Source organism: Argopecten irradians, chromosome 4, assembly GCF_041381155.1.
Source record: "Argopecten irradians isolate NY chromosome 4, Ai_NY, whole genome shotgun sequence".
Lineage (NCBI taxonomy): Eukaryota > Metazoa > Mollusca > Bivalvia > Pectinida > Pectinidae > Argopecten > Argopecten irradians.
Window position 1 is genome coordinate 43590203 of NC_091137.1, and position 21094 is coordinate 43611296.

General features: G+C 40.2%; 2 protein-coding genes across 3 annotated transcripts; both read left to right on the forward strand.

The window, feature by feature from the left end:
• The first annotated feature begins 926 nt into the window (after positions 1–926).
• LOC138321777 (uncharacterized) lies at positions 927–18492 on the forward strand. 2 transcript variants are annotated; one of them, XM_069265725.1, is made up of 3 exons: positions 927–1852; positions 11619–15262; positions 16564–18492. In XM_069265725.1, the coding sequence occupies exon 2, from the start codon at positions 11695–11697 to the stop codon at positions 15259–15261; it is 3567 nt and encodes a 1188-aa protein (XP_069121826.1). In that variant the 5' UTR covers positions 927–1852; positions 11619–11694; the 3' UTR covers position 15262; positions 16564–18492. The 2 variants fall into 2 exon arrangements, with proteins under 2 accessions (XP_069121826.1, XP_069121827.1); XM_069265726.1 differs by having other exon boundaries at positions 932–1852; positions 11619–14790.
• On the forward strand, positions 1831–5613 carry LOC138322314 (uncharacterized). The gene is made up of 3 exons (XM_069266350.1): positions 1831–1847; positions 3310–5008; positions 5095–5613. The coding sequence occupies exons 1-3, from the start codon at positions 1831–1833 to the stop codon at positions 5611–5613; spliced, it is 2235 nt and encodes a 744-aa protein (XP_069122451.1).
• Positions 18493–21094: the final 2602 nt, after the last annotated feature.

Sequence of the window (21094 nt, forward strand, 5' to 3'; positions counted from 1 at the left end):
GTTAACTTCCAATGCGCAAAGGTAATAGCTAAAGAATGCATTTGTAACACGAACCTTTGACATCGAAGTTCTGTTTCGCTGCACATCTGAAATCATATGAACTCTAATATGTTACACAGATTTAATTTACTTTGTATACGGAACGCGATGGCCGAGTGGTTTGTTAGACACTATGTATAACCTTTGAACAATAGTCGATAACTACATGTAACCTATATAAGTTTAACATAATCGAGCCAAGATCGAATTGAATGTCATCACGGTTTGTCTACTACATGTAGCAGGCGTTTGTGTTGTTTTGTTTTCTTCCGAGAAGTTGAAGATAAGTTGATATTTGTTTTATGGTTATCTACATGAGTACATATAACGTGTATGGACAAAGCAAATATTTGAAGGTCTCATAACTAATCTGTTACTGTGTATGTTTGTTGCATAATGCGTACTAAACTGCGTACTAAAATACTCGGTACAATGCATATAGCCTATTTAATGAGCTAAGAGACACAAAACAAATGCGTGCTTCACATGGTACGGATTTCCAGTCCATCGACTGTCAGTATAGCGTTATGCAATATCAATTCACTAATCGTTTGTGTATCGCTGTTGCCACAGGGACCTGGCACGAAATTTTTCACCAACAGTATATATATACATATATTACAGTATCATATAATACTATAATATATGTATATATATACTGTTGGTGAAAAATTTCGTGCCAGGTCCCTGTGGCAACAGCGATAAACGATTGCTCTAACTAATTAATTTACGTAGTACACGTTCCCAATCAGTGCCACCACTGTTTGTAAATTCTCGTGCATGACTACCTGGACGAGAATCACAGGGTGACATCCGACCCGCCTGTTTTTGACATAATCGGCGAGTCTGTACAGCTTGGCCAATATATGAATATCAAATCCTTATCTCTCTCGTGCATCAGCTCGTGCGGAAAGCCAAATGCACCATAAGGATCCGAACTGATACAGATTTCAGTGTTCAGTGTAATTCTCGCTATATGAATAACTTGATATATATTTTCCCTGCCATGCTTTCATCGCCGTAGAAACTATCCTCAAGGACGTTTTTGTGCGGGGTCTGCTATCTGTTAAAGACTGCTCCGTAGACAGGTTCACTGTCAAAACATTGCCAGATTCTTATCCTGTCTAAAATCCCGTGGAGCAGGAATACTTACAGATCGGACTTATATCAATGGCAAAAAATCAAAAAGATAAAAAGCAGAGTGAAAGAAGTTGGTAGCGAGGTTTTTCTTCTTACTTTGGGAGCATTTTTGGTAGTTTTATGAAGAAAATACTGCAGTTTCGGGAAAGATCATGTGCATTTAAAACATCAAGAATGCTTCCGATGGACGTTATGAATTGAATATATCAAGAAAGTGGCATATACAAGCTGAAACACAAGTGGTGGATATCAACGGCTTGTTTTTCGAAGATAGTGGAATATATTTCTGTGTGTGTGTTTCGATGGAATGTATACTTCTTGTGATAATTAATTAACGAGGTGTTGATTTCACTTGGACGTGTGAATAAGAAAGTGATTCTACACTGTATGTTAAGTAATGCACTAATGTTAGTCCAATTAGCACAGTAAGCGACCCGCCGGGAGAGTCCGACTGGCGGAATGACTTCGCACTGTGCGTCATAACAGGCATCGCGCGTGTTTACACCAAGTTACTCAGAAACGAGTACCAAAAATAGACAGAAGAAGAGTCGAGTGGAGCCGTCGCGTGAGAGAGGGGGTCTTTCCCAATAGACTAGGTTTACCGGGGGGACTGGACATCTATTTACCCGTAGGGCCCGGGGCACGCCCAACATGGAGCGACATCTACCGTAAGGTAAGAGTACAATATCCGGATATTCTTGATCGGAAACGTTTTGTCAATTACATTGTTGTGTGAAAGGACAAAAAGTATAAAAGGCGGTTAGCGATGCACACATGTTAGAATCATATGCTGCCTGTTTGAAGATCGTTACTTTCTCGAGTGGTCGAGATCACTACGTCAATCATACCCTTAGTTTGTTGACTGAATTTCACGTATAAACATTTCAGTTTGGTACGCATGTACTGATTGTTATTGAGAAAATATGGTACGCATCTTATTGTAAGGCACGTGCAGAATGTAATACAGTTGCTATGAAATGTGATACAAATCCTGCACAGTGGCTACTGGTATAGGAACTCGACCCGTTCGTCTTAACAGACCCCCCTCCCCCCTTTCTTCGTATTTCCTCTCGCAGCAGATGATCTTGGCAAACATGTCGGGCTTGGAGAATGATTCATAAATTCTTGTGCTATTTTTAGTGATAAACAACCAAGCTAATTGCGTTTCCTGACAAATTAGCTATCAATTCATTTTTTTAGATTGGGACCAGGTGCTACACAGTTTCAGCTGTCGAATTTTTAGTATAGATGATCTAATGTCATTGCAACAAGTGAATCAAAATATCTGTGAAATAATGTGATAAATTTCACACAATTGTGATTTATTTGTCATTCTTTTGTTGGAAACATTTTATATTGTCGTTTGTTTTATCATAGGGACATTTGTTAAGGCACCGTTTCTTCCTCTGACTTTCCCCACATGTACATACATTCTGATCGCGTCACGAGCTAATGTCATATTTATTAATAATTATAACCATGCCTATATTGTATCGGAATAAGGATATTATTTATAGCCTAAAGGACCTTTTCTATAGTTTTTAATCTAAGTTGCATTTGGTCATTTTATCCAACCCCTGCAAACATTACTTTTAAATTCTCTCACCGTAGTTTTTAAAGTCAATACTCAATTGTTAGAATATCTACCAGTTCAACCATCCGTCGGAACTTCTCTCATGATAGACAAGTTATATTCCTCGTAATACAGTCACACCTCGTAATACACAATCACATTTCTTAATACACAAGTCAAATCCCGTAATGCACAATCACATCCTATAATACAAAAGTCACACTCCGTTATACTTAAGTCACATCCCGTAATAAACCAGTCATACAACGTAATGCACAATCAAAACCCGTAATACACAAGTCATAATCCGTAATGCACAAGTCATATCCCGTAATACACAAGTCATTTCCCGTTAGTCACAAGTCACACCCCGTAATTAACAAGTCACACCCCGTAATACACAGGTCACTTCCCGTACAGTACTACACATATCACACCCCGTAATACACCAGTCATGCACCGTAATACACAAGTCACATCCCGTAATACACAAGTCACATGATGTTATTCCGTAATACATAAGTCTTACCCCGTAATACCCAAGTGACAACCCCTAGTACACCAATATACAAACAGCCCCACCCACCAACAACCACCAGCATACAACCAGCCCCACCCACCAGCAACCACCAACATACAACCAGCCCCACCCAACAACAACCACCAACATACAACCAGCCCCACCCACCAACAACCACCAACAAACAACCGCCCCACCCACCAACAACCACCAACATACAACACCCACCCACCACAACACCACAACATACAACCAGCCCCACCCACCAACAACCACCAACATACAACCAGCCCCACCCACAACAACCACAACATACAACCACCCACCACAACAACCAACATACAACCGCCCACCCACCAACAAACCAAACAACCAGCCCACCCACCAACAACCACCAAATACAACCAGCCCCCCACAACAACCACCAACATACAACCAGCCCCACCCACCAACAACCACCAACATACAACCAGCCCCACCAACAACAACACCACATACATAACCAGCCCCACCCACAACAACCACCAACATACAACCAGCCCCACCCACCAACAACCACCAACATACAACCAGCCCCACCCACAACAACCACCAACATACAACCAGCCCCACCCAACAACAACCACCAACATACAACCAGCCCCACCCACCAACAACCACCAACATACAACCAGCCCCACCCACCAACAACCACCAACATACAACCAGCCCCACCCACCAACAACCACCAACATACAACCAGCCCCACCCACCAACAACCACCAACATACAACCAGCCCCACCCACAACAACAACCACCAATAACAACCACCAGCCCCACCCACCAACAACCACCAACATACAACCAGTCCCACCCACCAACAACCACCAACATACAACCAGCCCCACCCACCAACAACCACCAACATACAACCAGCCCCACCCACCAACAACCACCAACATACAACCAGCCCCACCCACCAACAACCACCAATAAACAACCAGTCCCACCCACCAACAACCACCAACATACAACCAGCCCCACCCACCAACAACCACCAACATACAACCAGCCCCACCCACCAACAACCACCAATATACAACCAGCCCCACCCACCAACAACCACCAACATACAACCAGCCCCACCCACCAACAACCACCAATAAACAACCAGCCCCACCCACCAACAACCACCAACATACAACCAGCCCCACCCACCAACAAACACCAACATACAACCAGCCCCACCCACCAACAACCACCAATAAACAACCAGTCCCACCCACCAACAACCACCAATAAACAACCAGCCCCACCCACCAACAACATACCACCAAATACAACCAGCCCACCCAACAACAACACCACCAAACAACCACAACAACCACCCACCACAACAACCACAAAATACAACCAGCCCCACCCACCAACAACCACAATATACAACCAGCCCACCACCCAACACCAAACCACAACAACAAATACAACCAGCCCCACCCACCAACAACCACAAATATACAACCAGCCCACCCACCAACAACCACAAATACAACCAGCCCCACCACACAAAACCACCCAACACCCATACAACCGCCCACCCCACCAAACACCACCACACAACAACAACCAGCCCACCCACCAACAACCACCAACACCAGCCCACCCCACCCACCAACATACAACAGCCCACCCACCAACAACCACCAAACAACCACAACCACCCACCCAACCAACCAAACACACTAACATACAACCAGCCCACCCACCCCACCAATATACAACCAGCCCCACCACAACACCACAATAACAACCAGCCCCCCACAACCACAACCATACAACCAGCCCACCCACCAACAACCACCAACATACAACCAGCCCCACCCACCAACAACCACCAATATACAACCAGCCCCCCACCCACCAACAACCACAACATACAACCAGCCCCACCCACCAACAACCACTAACATACAACCGGCCCCACCCACAACAACCACTAACTTACAACCAGCCCCACCCAACAACAACTCACCAAACATACAACCAGCCCCACCCACCAACAACCACCAACATACAACCAGCCCCACCCACCAACAACCACCATCATACAACCAGCCCCACCCAACAACAACTCACCAACATACAACCAGCCCCACCCACCAACAACCACCAACATACAACCAGCCCCACCCACCAACAACCACCAACATACAACCAGCCCCACCCACCAACAACCACCAACATACAACCGGCCCCACCCATCAACAACCACTAACTTACAACCAGCCCCAGCCACTAACAACCAAATTACATACCGATTTCTTCTCCACCCACAATCAATATCTTCTAGATACTACATAGTCTTTCAAAACCCTTACATTGTGCGTGCACTTTACAGCAGGGCTAAACATAAAATTCCACTACACAGCATACCATTGACATTGATATTTATGAATATCATTTGATCATGTCTGCTACGAGAATGAAATATATAATGCACGTAAATGCATGTGGATGACTCAGCACCCAGTTGTCTGGTTTTTAACAGATTCTATCGGGTAACAACTTACTTATCCCTTGAGTTAGAAACTTGGCCAACTGTTTACATATCTACATTGTGTATAGACCACGTCTGGTCTCTCTAATATGTTCGGTCAGAACTGTGTGGCATGTGACTTCAGACGTAATCTGCTTTGCCATGCGTTTTATAAAATAATGTCTCCAATTGCTTTCACACGACGTGTTCCAGACAATATACGAGACAAAGTTTGAAAAACCAAGTGTCAATTTACCAAACTGCCAGACATGTTGTAAAAACTACATTGTGCATACTTAAACATCGTGTTTGCTAATTGACGAAAGTTTTCTGTGGCAGTTTTATGCTCTAGTTGCTCTGAGTAGGCCTAAGATAGAAAATGAGATTTTTATCAATATTTATTGATATGATGGTACATTGGTGGTAAGCGAATGACAATATCAACTATCAGTCAAAGACAGATATAGACAAATAAATGAGAGAAACAATTATCATGATACGTGGACAAAACAGATGGGTCTAAGAATTAGCTACAGTTTATATCAATTTGGACCCGCCAGAGCACAGGGACTTGTAACGTAGGTTGTGAGAAAGTCTGCTGTGTATACATGTGTACGATATACTATATAAAAGGACAAGGGAACCAACGGCTCGCTTGGAAGAGGTACACCTGCCTCTACAAAAGTCGCCCGTATTCCGTCAAACATTGATAAATATGTACATATTCAATACCAATATATTCTTAAATAAATTTTCGACATGGAAAACACAACTTTAAACACGAAATAATATATTAACATACCTTTATTTCACTATAAACGTGGAAAATGCAGTCAGATATCACCGATGTCGTTTTGCCTGTCCAGTAAAATCTAGGTCAAAAGCACTCATATTCCCTTGTAACAAATTTTGTATGCATTCATTTCACTTTCTGGTGACATTTTCCCATTGCAAATACAAATAGGCTATCTCTGATAACTCTTTCATTAATCCAATCTAACAGCTAAGCGAGGAATCACGCTTTTTTTATCCAGCACTCGACTCTTGTTCGTATAATCCGCCATATTGTAATTGATGATGGGTGCCTTTTTGGTGTACTCGCCCTTACCCGATACTACACTGAAATTCTGTACTCAGACTTTGTATAAATTAAGTTTCACGGTTTAGGTTCTTAGAATAACCTTTATTTGAGATGCATATATCATTAATTGAAGAATCTAACTTAAATGGAGACTCTAATGTTGTACTTGACCACATTGATATTGTAGCGTTTAGTGTACAGACACCGGGTATATGGTGTTTCCAGTCCGGGTCCGGGTATGGGGTACACAATATCCACACAAACGTGTTTAACCTAGATTTCAGTGGACAGGCAAAACGACATCGGTGATATCTGACTGCATTTTCCACGTTCATAGTGAAATAAAGGTATGTTAATATATTATTTCGTGTTTGAAGTTGTGTTTTCCATGTCGAAAATTTATTTAAGAATATATTGGTATTAAATATGTACATATTTATCAATGTTTGACGGAATACGGGCGACTTTTGTAGAGGCAGGTGTACCTCTTCCAAGCGAGCCGTTGGTTCCCTTGTCCTTTTATATAGTATATCGTACACATGTATACACAGCAGACTTTCTCACAACCTACGTTACAAGTCCCTGTGCGCCAGAGTACCCATAGCAGTTTAGATGTTCCATGGGGTCTAGATCAAACATCGGTGAAACTCCGAATTTGTTTTATCTAGATCTCTTAAAACATCAAAAAATGATCCCTGTGTAACGAAATAGTAATGCATTTCAATGCGTATCAATGGCGAAGATAGAGACATTCATCAAAAACAAAACCAACCCAAAACTATGGACTAAGGGACAATTCAGTAAAACTGAAGTAGTTGTCATCTCTGTAACTATTACATTGTATATAGTAATAAGCTAATTGGTAAACTGAAACAAAACTATAAACACCAATTTATCCAAACTCGCACGCTGTCCGCCATTACACATTGCGGTCCTACGTCTTGTATGAAGAACCCTATCCCACTGTGTATTGTAAGCCGAACCCTTGTCTTATGAAATATGGTCTGTTTTCTGGGTTCAAAGTACATGAAAAAACACAAACCATTATATGATTGTATGTTTAATGATAATGATAATAATGTAGCGCATGGAAAGTCAGTACCATTCATGTATGTTCAATGCTTTTACTACTAAACTACTTACTAGCTATTAACCACCAACTCCCGTAAAGCACTATTATAAACTCTAGAGTATACACACATAACTGTTCTTTTAAAATCATTCACGACATCTCTTAAGTATGAAACCTCAAAAGAGTTTAGCTTTGAAGCAGCTGAGCTGTGGGAACATCCGGTTGTTGATGCGAACCCCGTGCCTTCCAATTTGTATTTGTCATCACGCGAGACTAGTCTGAGGGAGAGGCAAGGGGTTCATCTACAAATACCTTAGGGATGCAAACTCCCGTAGAACTTGTATAACCTCAAGCATACATATTCCATGACACATGATAAAAATCTACATGTAATTAAAAATAAAATTAGACTTGTAATTCCACTCCACTACGATGCTGTACGATATGCTCCGATACAAGTGGGGCGGAATTTCAAGTCTAATTATAATTAGATTGATATAGTACAACAATGTTTATTGGGAACTTTCTTAAATCTGTATTGCGGCTCCATTTATTACCGCCAATCGATTTTCTTATGAGAACGTGACACGAGTCCAATTTGACCTAAATTTTAAGACAAAAAACGCTAATTCTTCCGGAATACCTAATTCTCTTCTATGTAAGCCTCTTTATGAGCTTCCGTATATTCTAAATTGTGTTACCATTCGTCATTGTTAGATTAAAATCAATTTATTCGCACATTTGAAAAAAATAATTCTCATTCATTGTTTTATTCCCTCCATAATATTAGATAGTACAAGGGAAAATGTGAAGATATTGATTCATCGCGATAATGAAAATGTTATTGAAGTAATTTCATCATGGTCAAAATAAAATACAGAATTGTACCTTCATTATGTCAACATTGGACATTATATAAACCCTATTGACCAAACAGGTTCTCATGTAGTCTTTCACAGCTGCTTTTGTTTACAACAAAAATGGTGAAAGTTAATCAAGATGGCGCCTCCCAATCAACTTATAATCTTGCGATAGCGTACACTGCCCTGTGGGCTCCGACACAATCCGGTCTAGTCTTCTAGGGGTGATATGCCAAACATCTAAGGAATTAATAACATTTGCCAAACTTTCCCCCCGAGAAATTGACATCAGTAGGTGCAAGATCCATCAACTCGGTTGTGTAAAACTCTCGTCTGCTCGCGGTGATGTGAATTCCCGCAATATACCTGTGACGAATTTAATTGTTTTTGTTTACAATATCTCAAAAGAGTGATTGTTTTCCCCATGGAGGGGGTCGAAGCGGAGGTGAAGAAAGGTTGAAGATATACGTAAATACTTAGCAGTCCTTGTATGTTTGTACCCAAAGGAGGGTTACGGATCGAGGGAGGGGGCGGTTGGGTAAAGAAGGATACGTACAAATATATCTCAATGGGTTTGGCATTCTGTCAACACAAATAGTGTTAGGCAGGCGTCGGTCGTGTATGCTATATACATATATACGCGGTGGTTGTAAGAAATAGTTAGGTTGGCCCTCTCCCCCTAATTAACACACAATACGGAATTACATATTATCAAACAAAGCTGTCTCGTAGTTGCACATTTCAGCGCCTTGTTGCCAACAAGCCATGTCCGTCTAAGCTCTTTTCATCACTATTAAAGGGACAATTCACTCAGACTAATTCTTTTACATAACCAAGAAGTAAAATATAACATAAACGTATTGTTCTACATTTCTTATGAAACATATAACGTAAAACATTGATAAATTCTACGTCATAGTTTAGTATTTTAATTTATACCGTTGTAATTACAAATCGTTGATCAATCCGATTAAGCAGGTACAATTTGTATGGTGTACCCATACCCGAGCAAAAGTCATGCACGTTAAACAAATGAACTACATAACCACTGAGGAGGTGATAAATGATTTTTTAGGCAGGACAATTCACCTTAATAAGGTAAACACACTACTGACAGAGCGATTTGAACAGTTTTAGACAAAAGTCACACTACTCTACGAGCAAGGGACAGGGTTCGGCAGACAAGAAGTTCGACCACAAAGTGTAATAGCGGACAGCGAGCGAGTTCGAACATTTCACACGCATTTCACCACCATGGGATTTTCTAGCATATTACAGTAAAACCGACTGATCTAATGTCCATCAGAACTAGTGTTTGTCCGATATATGTACACATTTTAATGTTCTCTTGGACTGAATTGTTCCTATAATACAAAACAACATATTTTATACCGTTCTGGACTACAAATAGATTCATTTAAAAACTCAGCACGTTTCAGTTATTTTACACGAAAGTGTCTCTCAAAATCGTTTATGCAGGGAATCTTTCATTTGTTTGGTGTTGTAACCACATCTTAGGTCCTTAAAATAAAGTTTCTGGTGTTAATATTGTTTTTAGGAATCCTTTTTTATAGGTGGTCTCTATACAATCTGTGTCGTAAAAATATATTTTTGCTATAATTATTTATGATTCATTAATTCAAGATAACTTGCATTAACCGCGCTGGCTTTTCTAGGTTTAAATCTTGATTTGAAACCTTCGTTAGTTCATGGGCATGATGCCAGGTATTTTCATAATCGTCTGCTTCTTTCCTTCTTATATAATTGCATACAATGAAATGTCTTCTCTGTCTACTTGTCATACGCTGCCAGATAGATAATGTTATACCATAGAGTAGCATAGCAGTAAAATATAAAGTCTTCGAAAAATTTATCACTTTTTTAATCGGAATACACGAAATCTTAACAGAAGTAATTTTTTCAGTATACAGACACCCTTAATAGAAAGATAAGAATGACTTTCGGAACAGTTAAACACGCTCTGTAGACATATTTAATGGGTTGTAAAGAAAGCTTTAAATCACAGACTGGCATCTCGAGTGCTTTACTATACTATAACAGAAACAGTGAGGTTTATATTCTAAAAATAAAACGCTAGATTACGGTGGTATAACGCCAAGTGATGTTTATGTATGTGTCTGCTTTTTGTACCGGCTGCTGCACTCTGAACTGTATTATGTATGTGTAGTTTTAGATAGATCTGTTACCAGTGATGACGTCATCAGTCCCATCTTCGGATTTCAAAACGAAGATAGAGAACCCTGTAAACTTAAACTTGTGTATGATTAAAAGAGCATTTTGCACTTCAATCTCAAAATAAACAAGCATTATCATTTAATCTTTGTTTAAAAGAACAAAAAAAAATAATGAAAATTTAAATAAAACCACTTTGCCCTTCAATCTCAAAGTAATCAAACATTTATCATTTAATCTTTGTTTGAAAGAGAGAAAAAAAATAAAGATGAAAAAACACTTTGCCCTTCAATCTCAAAAAAATCAAGCATTTATCATTCAAGTTTTATTTTAAAAAGATACGTCTTCCATTTTTGCTCACCGTTAGAATAACCAATATTTTACGTACGGAAATGATAGAAGTAGTGGCCTTTCGTTACTTTTTATCTCGAGTTTTTTATACTAGTTGATCAAAATTCGCTATCATCGACATATGCTATTTACATTAATGTTTTAATCATTTTAATTCTCGTGCCAATTTTGTTTCAATATTTGTGAATAAGGTCATCAGTATTTACTTTTACCTGTTGTGCGAAATCATTACTATCATTTTAATGCCAATATGTTTTTTTCGTATCATTGCAGATCCGAAGATGCCCTAGTTTGGAGTGAATGGCCTTAAGGCCTTCACCATGGTAACGGTGGCCTGAGGTCGAAGCGGATGAGCGAAAGTCACGGAGAAGCAAGCCATTCCCGCGCTTCCGAATCGCCCGCTCTTAACCCAGCCTCCAGCAACCGAAACCATTCTCCAACTGATGATGCTAAAACATCAGTCAATGAAATCCAGTTTTGCAGCTCAGCCGCTATCTTCAACCCTACAATTGAAAAAGCTTACCGCTATGAAGCAAACCTACCACCACGACTTGCCACACCTCTCAGACTCGTAACGCTTCCGGAGGACGAACTCAAACTCCTGACTAGCATTGTTCGTGCGCCAAACACTTCATCCCCGCGAAACCCCGTCGAAGGAAGCAACATGGGTAACATATTTGGAAGTAAGAAAAAGAAAAAGAAAAGTGCACAGAAGGAAGACGATGAAGAGATATGGACAAAGATGGGCGCGAATAATTCAACTTCGTTGCCGCACGATGACAAGAAGAAAAACAAGAAAAAGAAGGATAAAAAGTCGAAACGTGTTGAATCCCCTTCGCCGCCAAGAGGAAGGGATGGGTCACTTAAAGGGAAGGACCCCAAGCGATACGCAATGTACGAGCCACAATCCAACTCGAAGGATCCTCAGACGAACGCCGTTAGGTCACGAACTTTGCCGGCACGAGCCGATCCTTCGGAATTTCGTAAAAGTATCGGCGATCCAATGGACTTCCGAATGGCAGACGACGTGTCTTCCGCCGGAAGTCCAGGACACGCGACGCCGGAAACACCAACACCGCCAGTTCAAAAGTCACCAGTTCCCATTTACAAGAAAATTAATATCAATCGTGACAAAAAGTCAAAAGACAGAAGCTTGCCTAATACGCCGAAACTGAATCACAAAGAAGCTGCTACGCAACCAGTTGATTCAAAAACTGGTAAAGTTGCAGAAGTGAAAAAGCAACATACGGTTCCAACACCAGGAACCGGAAGTCCAAGACCGAGGGGATACATATTGCCATCCCCACCAAGTAGGCCTAAATTCTATTCCACAGACCCTGGATCTGCAAGTCCGAAATTATTGAGAGTGCAACCACAAAATAAGGTGACGTTGAACTCAAGTAGTGATGACTCGTGTTACTCTAGCAAAGAGAAGGCGGCGTCATTGCGCGCAAATTCTAAACAAGGAAATATAGTCGGTGTAGAACAAACGAAGACTAACAATGCGAAAGATTTATATGGAATTCCGGCGAACCACGCTCAGAAAGGTCCAAAGGTCGGCGATGATAACGGACCTGAAGCCTTAGATATTGCTATGCAAAAGGAAAATGAAGAAAATGAGCGTAACTTGAAACGAGAAGAGCGCCGCAAAATGGCGGCAGTGGCAGAAACACAAAATGTGCCTAAGCTAGAGGAGTGTCAAAAGATTAAGGAAACTGTTGTCGAAGCAGTAGAATCACGTATCACCGAATCAGAGAAACATGAGGTCACATCCGGGCCTAAAGTAGCTGTTCTTTCGACTATTCCTCCTCCCGAAAAAGCTGTTCTATCACATGTGCCTCCGCCTAGTCCATCTGCCATGGACGCATTGTGCGAAGAAAACGAGGACGATGATACAGAGAATGAAAACAATGATGAGAGTGACGAGCATGTGACCTATAGGCGGAGCAAGGAGGTCGAGGAATTCGGTGGAATTGTGTGTCAGCGTCTTTCTCAACTTCTTGAAAGTCAGGATGATGGAACTCTTAAGTTACAGTTTGTCGAGTCGAGTGGCCCGTCTTCGTCGCTATCGCCTGCTAGTCCGTGTTTGATTATGAGTGGCGGAAGTGACGTTGACAGGGAGCGGATGGAAGACGCTGGTCATGGCTACTCTAGTATGTCTCCGCCGATGGAGACGGAAAATGTGTATAAAGAGAAGTCGATTCCAACGAAACTTTTATGTGTTGAGATGGCAAAACCGTCGACTTTCTCTCAAAGACTGGAACGATCCTCCATTTCCACCAGATCAACTCAGGGAAGCAATTCAGCATCGGACTTGGATGGGAGGGTTCATTACAGTGATTCAAAATCGCACAGTTCTCGTGGTTTTGTCAGAGATCGCCGTGATAATGAAAGCGATATCAGTTCATCGGAAGAGGAAAGTTCCTATACAAGTGATTCGGAGTATACGTCGCATAGTTACGACGAAAGGCGAGACCTCGTGACTGGTTATAGAGAAAATGAATATTCAGTGCCTTGGGATTTACATCGATTTCCACCACCAAGTGCAAGCTATACATCTGATGGCCTCGATATGACGGACAGTGATCTATATTACGAACATAAACCCGAGCATGCGCAAGTGGCGCATCTCCAAAGAAACTCTCTGCGAGACAGGGACATATCCGACCGTGATGACATGTCTGATGGTAGATGGGAGGATTATCCACCGAAACAATATCAAAAAGATCCCCGTATAAATAGAAGTCGGCAGGTTTCCGTAGAGGAACTCCGGATAGAGCCGATAAGTGTTAAACGTCAACTATTTGCGCTGCCTAAGCATTTATGTGAAAGTGACGGTAAAGATGGAATCGAAGAGGCCGAAATCAAACCGTCCTTCATCGTTTCTAGTGAAAAAACATCTCAAATTCCAAAAAGAGGCTCAGAAATGATGAGTGACGTCATAGATGCATATTCAGCCGACGATATAGTCGTTGCAAAACGAAACCCACCTATTGTGCCTCCTAAACGTCAATCAACATTAAATGAGGAGATTTTAATTGAACCGCCATCAAATCCTTCAGCCCTTGATAAATCGCTGAAGAAAATTTTCAGTAAAGACGAAGAAATAGAGGAAAGATATCCGGAGTTAGCTCCCCTGCATTCCCTTATATTAGGTGTTGAAGAGGGAGGAACTCCGTCTGTTGAGCCCTTCTTCGAATTTCGACCTGGTCAACTTCCTACGTTCACTCGGGTACCGTTCGGATCTAGACGATCTCTCGCTTATTCGGAATCTGATCTAGATTTATCTGAACAGCGGGATGACGTCAGCTCTGACAATATGGACGCGGATGACGAGGATGATGACGACGGAGGGATTGTGATGCTAGATAGGAGAGATCTCGAGGACGGAGAGGTAGTGTACGGACGGACATATGGAAATGTCGGCAGACGCATGGAGGTGAAAGTAAGTCAAAAAGTGTTGAACAGTGCATTCCGGGAGAGCGACGATAACGATAGCGTCTTCCTCGACGAGGACGACTCTAACGTCGGCCGACGTAAACCGCCGAAAGCATGGGCGCCTCACGAATTCGACATTCCTCCACCCCCTCCTGAGTTTGATATGCCACCCCCTTCCCCACAACCACCGCCTCCTCCTTCTCCCTCCCCTTCACCACAGCACGCGCCCCAGCCGATGGACCTAGCCTCAACCTATTACGCCATTGGACACCCCGCTGAGGTGGGAGGGGTTGCGTTTGATGACGCGAGAAAACAAATGGAAGATATACATATACAATTACAGACTCTTAGGGATCAAATGGTTCATATGGAGGAGGAAACGCCTGAGTCACCAAGGTCAAAAAGGTCACAAAGGTCAGCGGGGTCAGTGGGTTCACATCGTGAAACAAATACAGCAAGAGCGACGTTGACCGATTAAGGTGCGAATTTATGTGGACAAAAAAAAAATCAGTGAGTTTTGAAAAAAAAATTGATAAAAATGTTTGTCTGCAAACAGCTGGCAGCGTTATATTTGATCCAGGTTCTATATAAATGGTTATAACAGCATTGGATACTTGCGTAAGATGTCGACTTACAACATATGAATTATTATAGCGGTCAAAAGTGATGTGGAAAGTATACAAGCGCGATGCATGTGCCTTTCCTTCACATTCCTCACTGTATTTATAACATGGAGGGTAACCATAAACCTCACCTTTTTAACCTATGACAATCGGGTTTGGCATGCACTTATACATGTAACCTATGATGAAAATAACCACTATCTTATCGTGGCATGTAAAATATTATCGTAAGGCGAAAACAGGCAAAAATATAATACATGTAATTACTCCAATCATATTATTGTCAAAATAAGACTAGCTAATCTGTCTTTGTATTTTGCATAGTTATCGGATCTTTTAGAGTGCGTATTGATTGTTACGTCAATCTTTCATTAACCAAAAGCCTTTGGACTTATAGGTACAAAACATGAATACATATGTATAATTACATTTGTAGATATATTTACAATGTAGTTTAGACAGTGGATAATGACATCAAATACAAAATTCGCTATACAGTAAAATGTAAATTTAATATCAACTTTACATATATTTTCGATCATCGTCATCAGTTTGTGTGCACAAATTCCTCGTTACCCACAAAAACACGTGACGTAACAATCAATATCTGTCCGCTTTGGCAGATTACTTCGTAATGCATATGCATTATATCGTTTAGAGATTCAACTGACTTCTGAGTTACCTGATAGATAATTGTTTAATATGGAAACCATAGAAATCCAAAAACAATTGTAAAATAGTTTGCCTGTCAAGCCAATTGTACACCATTTGATAAATATTGCTATAAGTTATATCTTCTTCAGTATACTTGAAGTCCACTTTTCTTATTTAATGGCCGTGATTGAACTAATATACAGACTTTGTAAATTTACTTGGCTACACAACATCATACATGGACCATTCACAGATAAAAACATTTCCGTTAATATGTTTTTATTTACACCATCGTTCTGCTTTCCGGCTAGTAATCGTTACCAAAACAACACTCATAAATAATAAGAGCCAAGAAAAATTGTTATTTATTCTAAATCTAATTTTACGTTTTCTGTGAACCATTACGATGGCCCCACACGATGTTACAAAAAAGTTTTAGATCGCTTAAAACATTTTCTTGTTAATATCATTTCATTTCTTTCATTTCTTTTCGTTTCTTTTAGAGATCAAGAGTCATCATAGAACAAGAGGCCAGCGAAGGGGAGGATTCTGTATTTATATGACACGTCTAAAGAATTTTTTTCTCGCCCACACGAAAAAGCTTCAGATGGAGGGAGAAACCTAGCCAAGAAAACAGAGGAAGTGTACGATGATGCCTCATATTAATATATATATATATCTACGTAAATACCAGAAAAGACAGTGGGGTCCACTATGGGGTATTTTTATTGTGTAATAGTGCACTGTTTGCAGAGCCTGAAAGATAGTCGCGAGCTTTTATGAGGGGCTCCATACGGGGTTATAATATACACATGACTTTGATTAATTCTAATCTTGTTGTACGTCCTTGGTACTTCCGGTGCTACTAAATAAATAACGATTTGTACTTTTCCAAATAACTCTAATATATGATTTTCTTTTTCGTGATTTCTGAATTGTATTCCTGTGTATGTGCCAGCTTCATATTTCAAAACTAGATTTTATCCACATATATATACATACATCAAAATACAGATACCGTATAGATAAGATAGATTCATTCCAGCCTCCGTACCATATGATGTAAACATATTATAGGATTATTTATATCTTTGTAGGCGTATAATCCGATCTGCAATTACCCATAGGCTTGCGTGTTGGTGAGTGTATCCATACAGCATATTTGCCGCATTTGAAAATCTTTATAATCATGTATATAATCTGATTAGATTTTGAAAAAAGAAATGAAATATATATAACGTAAAATTACAGTTCTTACATGAAACCAAGTGTATCAATGATATGTATTCAGTACTCAGCTAGCAATTTGTCTTAAAGGTATAAATACATTCGATGCATAGCTAATTTGAATATCATGCGCAGATATAAGTTAACCTTGGTGCAGACGAGAGTTTCATTTTAGGACTCATGAAGACGGTTTCAGTATCAAAGATACCACATATATTTGTTTACGACGTCGACATGAACTTTATTTAAACTATAATTGCGCTTTTCTTTAAAACATTGCTATGGATTTGTAAATGAACAAATTTCAATATATTTTAGATCCACAGAGTAATTAACTATCGAATTATCAAGCAATAAGCATAATGTACAGATTACGATAATTTTATTGCTTTGTATAAACAAGGTTGCATTTGAAAGTCCATTTACCATAAATGTAAATAAAATTCTCGACAGTCAACTTGAAGATTAGGAAATCATTAATCGAAGCTTGGTTTGTGTTAAATATATTTGATGTGACGACGATGGCACAAAGATAATGCTGGCCAAAGAATTAACACGTAGCTTGTCTATCAATGATTTTGCATAATAGTGAATAAAATGCAACATAGTGCTTACGCCATTTAAAGCTCAAGTATTTGGAGGCGGATAAAATATTACCTAAGGGATGCAGGGGTTATCTCCCTTCCTTTATTGGATTTTATGTCTATTTTCATTGCTGTCGGTGACAGAGTTAGTATTGGTATGTAGCGATTGCCTCCCACATGGTTGTAAACATCTATTATTTTTGTTATCAATTGTGGATCAATGTTTATTTTATTATGTTCGTGGCGACATCGGTTCCATGGTTATTTTTGTATAAAACTTGTGTGCACATTAACGAAATTTTCTTGTATCCAAATTAATACTGCCATCAGTAGCTGCCAAAATAGGGTGATCTCCCTTATTTAGTGCTCCCGATTATTCTCGATAATAGATTTTTATTACAAATGGAATAGAAATGTTACATATCTATCGGTGTACTGATGGAACCGTTCTAACCGTTCCGTCCATGTAAAGGAGCCTGACATCCTGAAGTCACTGGATTTGTATTATACGTTTGATAATATGTGTAAATTGTGTGTGTGAAATATTACAATATTTGTTTATTACAAAAAGTGATAAAAAATCTTCTATAAAATAAAACGAATTTAAAAATGTAAATATAAGCAGTTTGTCTGTTTTCCTTTTTTTTCTATTAATTTTGAATGCCATTTTGACAACGTGATCTTGTTCGTCACTTTGCTGAACACACTATACACCTCAAGGATGATTTCCAAAAAAATGCGTTTTGTCTTCTTCGAAACTGAACAATTGGGCCATTTCCATAAATTTAAGCGCTTCCTTGAATGACATCGAACTTGAAAACAACGAAAAACTCTTTATCTAAAAAAAAAAATTATTACAGCGCTTTGATGCTGTTTAATCAACCTTTTCATGGCGTCTTCTTAATTTCGCAATTTCATGGGTCAATACTTTTCGCGCCTATTCTATCGTACTTTCTATTGAATCCATGTTGCTTTAACCAATTTCCACAAAAAAATGAATAGCCCGCAAAATTTCATCGGTCACAAAGTAAGTTAATTTACCTGTCTGAAGTAAATTTGAAATTTTGCACCTGCCAGAACGGCCAGGAGTTTCTACCCTCGATATTTGACCTGTATGCATCCTCGATAATCCAGGGATTACAATCATTATCGATATATTCACTCCTGAAATATGCCATAGCACAACTGAAGTCTATGAGTGTGACAACAGATGAGACTGCTAGTTTGGTCATTTGATGTACATCAAAGTAATTGAGTAACTGTATACCGTGGATGACCGTGTGACTTTGAATTTGGGATTCGTTATCTCTGTAATCTCCAAAGGAAGTCCCTGAAGGCCTATGATTGGTCCGTTTTTTAGCCCATCATCATCAGATGGTGGGATATTCAAATCGCCTTCCGTCCGTGGTCCGTCCGTCCTTCCGTCTGCTAAAAATTCTTGTTACCGATATTTCTCAGTATACTGAAGGGACCAGTCTCAAATTTCACATGCAGGTTCCCCTAGGGCCGTAGTTTTGCATATTGCATTTTTGGACTGATCGGCGAACAAGATGGCCGGCAGACCGCCATCCCGAATTTTGATAGTTGAAGTTTGTTACCACTATTTCTCAGAAAGTACTGAAGGGATCTGTCTCAAATTTTATGTGCTATTTCCCTTGAACCCTAGTTGTGCATATTGCATTTTGGGACTGATCGGTGAACAACATGGCCGACAGGCCGCCATCTTGGATTTTGATAGTCGAAATGTATCACGGCTATTTCTCAAAAAATGCGGAAGGGATTTGTCGCAAATGCACGTTTCCCTGGGACCATAGTTGTGCATTGTGTATTCTGGAACCGATCGGTGAACAAGAAACCCTTCAGGCAGCCATCTTGGATTTTGATAGTTAAAGTTTGTTACCGCTATTTCTCAGAAAGCACTGAAGGGTTCTGTCTCAAATTTTATGTGCAGGTTCCCCTGCATTTGGTACCGATCGGTGAACAAGATGGCCGACAGGCCGCAATCTTGGATTTCGATAAATGAAGTTTGAAGCGATCTGTCTCAAATCTTATTTGTAGGACGTAGTAAAAGTTCGAAAAGCAAAATAAAGATCCCTCTGTCTATTGTCAGACATGGATCATTCTCTGGTGGGCGCCAACATTCCTCTGGGATCTCTTGTCTCCTGAACTGCCTTCAGTTTTGCTTGGATACAACTATAGTGAGTGAACCCTGCCCGTTCGCGAAGCGAACTCTTGTGATAGAGGTGTCTCGGTAACGTTATTCTATGTAAATCATCCAATATATGTAGAGTTGGAAAACTTTCTATAAAACCGGAAACAGGAAGTCAACACAAGATCCAGCATCGCACAAGACAGTATCCAAAGTCACACTCTCGCGTGATTACAAAATCACACTCTCGCGTGGTTACAAACAAGTAACGCTAGACTGGATTGCCTGCCGTAGTTTTTCTACTCTCCGCTAGGCTTCGATCTTAAAATACATATAGTATTTATTAGACTGGTTCCCTTCCCTTAGTTCTCTACTCTCCGCCAGGCTGCGCTCCGCTCACTAGGGACTGGTAGCGGGTAACCATTATGATGTTTTCTGATTGGTCAATCTACATATTCGGTTCGCTGGCATCAGTTTTTTAGACGTGGGAAACCCCCTTTACGCACGAAGCGAAGGATCTTAACATAAAGAATAAATAATTTATTTGAACGATATATAAACAAAAGTAAATTAGGTTTTAAGTTTTGAAATTATTTCGTGCTAACAGAGTTTAGGGTGCTCATAGACTGGTTCCCGCCTCAGTTGCCTCCCTTGCGTACGCTTCACTGAGGACCGGTAGCGAGTAACCATCTTGAATGAGAATTCCAACTCCAGAGTGCGCATCATTTCTGCGCATGATGTGTCATTATGGAGATGGCTTCTTCCGTTAAGAGAAAATAACGTCATTAACGTCGTTCCGATGAACACCCTAAACTCTGTTAGCATGAAATAATTTCAAAACTTAAGACCTTATTTACTTTTGTTTATATATCGTTCAAATAAAGTATTTATTCTTTACGTTAAGATCCGTCGCTTCGTGCGTAAATGGGTTTCTCACGTCTAAAAATGATGCCAGCGAACCGGATATGTAGATTGATCAATCAAAGAAATCATCATGGTTACCCGCTACCGGTCCCTAGTGAGCGGAGCGCAGCCTGGTGGAGAGTAGAGAACTAAGGGAAGGGAACCAGTCTA

What these genes read in the sequence shown, in the direction of transcription:
- LOC138321777 (XM_069265725.1), top strand. Translation starts at nt 11,695, where the DNA reads ATGAGCGAAAGTCACGGAGAAGCAAGCCATTCCCGCGCTTCCGAATCG.
- LOC138322314 (XM_069266350.1), top strand. An exon ending in AACACACTAACATACAACCA is followed by an intron (nt 5,009 to 5,094) that starts GCCCACCCACCC and finishes CCATACAACCAG; the next exon opens with CCCACCCACCAACAACCACC.